Source organism: Carlito syrichta, unplaced genomic scaffold (genome assembly GCF_000164805.1).
Source record: "Carlito syrichta isolate Samal-C Ts95f unplaced genomic scaffold, Tarsius_syrichta-2.0.1 Scaffold305749, whole genome shotgun sequence".
In the NCBI taxonomy this organism is placed as follows: domain Eukaryota; kingdom Metazoa; phylum Chordata; class Mammalia; order Primates; family Tarsiidae; genus Carlito; species Carlito syrichta.
In genome coordinates this window covers 57,866-63,572 of record NW_007249845.1, presented here as the reverse complement: position 1 = coordinate 63,572, position 5,707 = coordinate 57,866, and the positions used below count along the sequence as shown (strand labels likewise).

Below are 5,707 nucleotides of genomic sequence, written 5' to 3'. Positions count from 1 at the left end.
TGCCAAGTTGCCCAGGCGGGTCTCGAACCTGGCAGTCCACTCACCTCAGCCTCCCAAAGGCGCGGGATTACAGGCTGAGCCACCGAGCCCGGCTCCATCCATATTTTTCTTAACATTTTATCCCTTTTTCTTAAAATGGGATCACACTATAGTTGCCAGTGCCTGCTAATTTGGCTTCACTTGGAAGATGCTATTGGAGATAGTACAATTTTCACGAGTCAGGACTAAACTTTCTCTGTTAGAGGAATAATTTGAGTAGGCATTAGTACTTGTGTGTTCCTGAGAACCTTGGTTGTGATTGCAAGTAGGAATTCAAGACAGAAGGACACATTTAGGGTGAGGAGACTGAGGTCACATATAGGTATTCCAAAAGCTTTAATTATTTTTTTGCTACATAGTAAAGAATATTAACCTTTTAATTTAAGAAAGGATTCTGTTAGCATCCTGCTTTTTTGTATTGTATGTCAGTGTGGTTTACTTAGAATATTTGGAGTTAGAGACAAACTTAAGCAGGTAAATAATTAAGTACCTTTTCTAGGTTCTAGGAACATAGCTATGAAAAGATAAAGTTCTTGCCCCCTGATGTTTTTTTCTACTGAGGAGAGGAGGGATGAAAGACAATAATAAACCTTTACTGATTGTATTACTGAGTCCTAGCTTTGGTGTTGGAGATAGAGCAGTGAATAAACTTACTTTGTGTAACTTCTTTCCTGCTGTGCATATAAGATATAAATTTAGACTGGGCCACGTAAGTACTATGAAGAAAAATAAAGTAGCCGAGTGCAGTGACTCGTGCCTATAATTCCAGCACTTTAGGAAGCAGAGATGAGATGGTTGACTGAGCCCAGGGTTTTGAGACCAGCCTGGGCAACATGGCGAGACCTCATCTCTAAGGTAGATACATAGGCAGATAGGTAGGTGTGGTGGTGTATGCCTGTGGTTCCAGCTACTTGGAAGCCTGAGGCAGAAAGGTCACCTGAGCACAGCAGGTGAAGGTTGTGGTGGCCATGAATATGCCACTGCACTCCAGCCTGGATGACAGAGTGAGACTCTGCAAAGAAAAAAAAGGAAGGGAGGAAGGGCTCATGGTAGAATGCCTAGATTGAGGGTGAGGTGACACAGTTCTAGTTATAATCTAAATTTCTTGCACCAACATTGTTTCAGGAACTAGGTATATAGAAGTGAACAAACAATCCCTGTCCTTGTGAAGCTTATAAGTTTTATGCAAAGGGGACTTAAAATATTAAACTTTTATTATTAAAAGACATTTTCTTTTTTTTTTTTGAGTTGGAGTCTTACTCTGTGTTGCCCAGACCGGAGTGCAGTGGCCGCTCCCGGCCGCCGCAGCCTCGACCTGCTGGGCTCCAGCAATCCTTCCGCCTCAGCCTTCCAAGTAGCTGGAACTACAGGCGTGCACTACCACGCCCAGCTAATTTTTGATTTATTGTAGAGATGAGGTCTTGCCAAGTTGCCCAGGCGGGTCGGGCTCAGGCAATCCACTCGCCTCGGCCTCCCAAAGCACTTTGATTACAGGCTGAACCACCCAGCCGGGCTGATTTTTCATGTTTTTATATCTACTGTGTAAAAATCTGGGTGTTAATCTCCATGAAATAAGGCATTCATATCACACATTCCAAAGGGTTTTATTATGATACCCAAATATGGGATATGATCAAAGAACTGAAAAACATGGTCATGGAAGCCCCTATTTGTGAAGAATTCTTTGTGAAGAATTTACGCCTTCAGAATTAATTACATGAGTTCCTCGGCACCTTTGTAAAGAAAGAAAAAAAAAATGTGTGGTATCTGTGAGTGTGGCAAGATGAGGAAGTATAGGGCGACCACAGTGTTCGGGTCTGAAGCAACAACCAGCTGCTCACTCGTGACCAAGGAGATAGTAGAGGCAGAAAGCTGGGTGAAGAAGGGTTTATTCTGAATTCAGAACTCGGGGAGACAGGCTCGGTATATTTACCAGGGTCTGCTCAAAGCAACCCAAACTCTTTCCAGTATTTATAGCACAACAGGCTTGTCTATCCTAACTATTGATTAATAGCCATAACGTGTCTTGTGACCATTATTTAATGTCTTTTCTAATCAGAGTTTAGACTGCAAGCAGTTGCCGACATGAGCCAGTGTCAAACTGTGTCAGTCCTGCCATTTTTTCAAGTTATAATTGCTTTGAACAATTTGGGGCTGCGTACCTTCCAGTTGGTCACAGTTCTTCGCTTATACCAGTTTGGGTTCACAAGAGTTAGCTAATAATTAACATTACACATCAATTTGACTCAAAGGCATAAAAGAAAGCAGTTGTTATTTAAGGACTAATGGAACAGATACATTCTTGGGGTTTTAGGGCACCTCAACAAAGCCCATTTCTTATCTAAGTCCTGTGGAGGCTTCTCCAGGGACGTGCAGTTTGTCTTTGCGTTTCCTGCTTCTCAGGGGGCTCAGTTCAGATGGTTGTGCATTCTTCAGGATCAACCGCAGTTACTAGGTTCAAGGGCCTTGAAGGTGGAGAAGTAAAAAATGTGCATTTTAAAATTCAAGTGGGTTCTACGTTTAGCCTAACTCAATTGAAGTTTCTAAACTCGATTATTTTAAAAATCTAAAGCAATCAAAATAGCTCTGAAATTTGAAATTCCCATGAGAACACAACACTAGGGCTCATCTCTTGTTTTCGATAGGGCCTGGGGGACAATTTGTGTGGTCAAGGGCATGCATCCTTCCATCATCCCTCGATATTCTCATCCTGCTCCTTCCTGTCTTCTCTTTAGGTGGGGGCTTCTGATTATACTTGCCTACAAGTCTTGTGTGAGGATGTTGTAACATGAAGGTACATGTCAAAACGGAGATTGGTAGAGGGGAGAGTCTTCTGATCTCTGTTCACATGCACTGCTGTTGGGTGTGTGACTGCAAAGACACCATGCTCTTAGTCCTCACGGTGGCTATTTCAGAAGGTCAGTCCTGTGGCCACCACAGCTGCTGTTTGCAGAGCCAGTACTCCTTGTGGTTTGGTGTCTTTGGCTTAGATTTTGTGACTCTGACCCTCCTCTGCTCACCCCATTGTCTGCAGTACCTTCTGGGTTGCCAGGTTTGTTCCAGCTTCTAGGGAGCCAGTTGAATAACTCTATTTCAGACAGTCTTTAGGGATTCCACCTTCACGACCTAAGTCACTGCATGATACTCATGTATTATCATGTGGCCCAATGTTCAGACTCTCTAGTGGAACTGTGAAGAAGTCTAGTTGCTTGTAGGTCTCATTCTGATGCCGCTGAGTTGTTTTTGAAGCTGGGCATCTTTGGTCTTTGGTCTCATCAACATTATGTATTTTGTAGACCTTGAAGTCTGGCACTATTTTGTTAATAATATGGATGCTTGCAATAACAGGAACTTTAATTTATTTTTCACATTATTTATTTATATTTTATTTTAAAGATGTGGGGTACAGCTCGGGATATAAATGGTCATCGTACAGGTAAAGTTTGGGCCTCCTTTTGGTCCCCACGTTGCCTGGTTTGAGATCAGGTATCCTATGGATGTCGTGTCTCCGCCCCCCGCCCCTGCCACTCCCCTGGCAGTATCCCACTACTGCCAATCCCTTTCTGATAGTATTATGGTAAATGTTCAGGGATCGCTCATGAGTGAGAACATATGGTACTCAGATCTTTGTTTCAATAACAGGTACTTTTAAATATCCTGGTGAATTTCACTCTCCCAGTAACTTGATGAAATAGACCTGTGGTTCCCATCTTGCAGGTGAAGAAAGTGGCACTTGGACAAATTGAGCAGCTGTATGAATTTTACACAAACTTTTTGATGCATTCTGAATCTTAACCTGGGAGTCTTTTTCTAAGATGTGTATGCTTAGCTCATAATCGCCTTTGTTTCTCTCTGCCCACATTTCTAAGGGTACACATCCCAGTCTGGGTCCATTGTACAAATAGGTGGGAGAGGGAACTAGCTGGCACTTGGCCTTGCCTGTCCTCTGCCTTACCCTTCGCTGGGGTTAGGTTTTCTGAGTGGGCTGGAGCAGTGGTAGGTCTCCACCAGTCCTCACCTGAACATTTGTTATCAGATAATCCATTCACTTTTTACAGCTGTGAGTTTTTGGGGACCTAATTATTTCTCTGGGCCTTTTCTTAGAGGTCTGTGTTGTATACTAACATACAGTGCAGATATTAATGAAAATAAAACTTTGGCCTACCTACCATATGGTAACAATATTATTATTTTCTTTTTTTAATTATAAAAGAAATGCATGCTGTAAAAAAAAAAGCCAAATTATGTAGAACTTTATAAAGTAAAAGTCTTTTCTTTTATCCTTTCCCTCCAAACTCATTCCCTTCTTAGAAGGAATTGTTGCTGACAGTTTTTATTTATTCTTCTGGATATTTTCTATACGTTGATACATACACATAAAGTTTTTTTTTTTAACTCAGATCATATCATAACACATTTTTTATTTTGCATATCTAAAGCTACATATTACTGACATGTTTCCATATCAGTGCACATGAGTCTAACTTACTATTTTTAATTTCTCAAGTGTACTCTAAACGATGGGTGTACATCACTTGTTTTAATTGTTCATTCTTTGATAGAAATTTAGATTATTTTTAGTTTCAGCATCATAAAAAATGCTGCAGTAAGATGCTTGTGCAGAAGTTACTTTACTGATATCCAACTGCTCAAGTTTGCCTTACTTTCTTTAGTAAGAGAATTTGTCATGTTAACATTCATTTTATGAAAATTATTATTTGATTCATAGGGAAATTAATTTTATCACTGGATAAAGATACTTATGAAGAAACTGGACTTCAAGGTTATCCATTTCAGTATTCTGGCAGAAAACCGTGAAATTTAGTAAGTATTTCTCACTCCATTAGTTTCTAACATGTCAGCATTCCCATAGAAATTTAATTTTCTTCTCTTTGAGTCGGAATCTCACTCTGTTGCTCAATCTAGAGTGCAGTGGCATGCTCATGACTCTTCATGGCCATGATCTCTTGGGTTCAGGCAACCCTTCCATCTCAGTCTCCTGAGGAGTTGGGATTATAGGAACATGCCACCACACCTGGTTACAGTTTTATTTTTTGTACAGATGAGTTCTCACTATGTTGCCCAGGCTGGTCTCAATCCTCTAGGCTCAAGCAGTTCTCCTGCCTCAGCCTCCCAAAGTGCTGGAATTATAGGCATGAAAAACTGCGCCCAACCTCCTTTTATCATTATTTAATTTTTCTCTATGTCTCGATTTTCTTTTCTCTGAAATCTATTTAATGTTAATATAACTACTTGTGCTTTCTTAGTTAGTACTTGCATTTTTCTCAGTCTTTATACTTTAAATCTTTATTTAATTATACAGGAATTGAATTTCTTCTAAAGATCATATACACTTTGTCAATCTTCGTCTCTAATTGATTAATTTTTGCTACTTGCACTTAAGGTCATTGTTGTTAAGACTTTATTTGACATTTTATTTTTTGGTTTGTTTGTTCTCTCTCAGTTTTGTTTCTCGGTGTTGTTATTAAGGTCATGCTTAGGCCATGTTAGGGTATAAAGTCTAACATACCAGTCCAATATACCATATGCATAGTTTAGTTTTTATTTTTATTTTTTATTTTTTTGAGTTGGAGTCTCACTCTGTCGCCCAGACTGGAGTGCAGTGGCCGCTCCCGGCCACCGCAGCCTCGACCTGCTGGACTCCGAA

General features: G+C 40.4%; 1 protein-coding gene across 1 annotated transcript in view; it reads left to right on the top strand.

The window, feature by feature from the left end:
* Positions 1 to 2,831, top strand: part of LOC103264858 (histone acetyltransferase p300-like) — a 31,051-nt gene extending 28,220 nt beyond the window's left edge. The window contains exon 3 of the mRNA XM_008062560.2: positions 2,775 to 2,831. Within this exon, the coding sequence (XP_008060751.1) occupies positions 2,775 to 2,831 (57 nt within the window). The remainder of the gene's footprint in view (positions 1 to 2,774) is intronic.
* Positions 2,832 to 5,707: the final 2,876 nt, after the last annotated feature.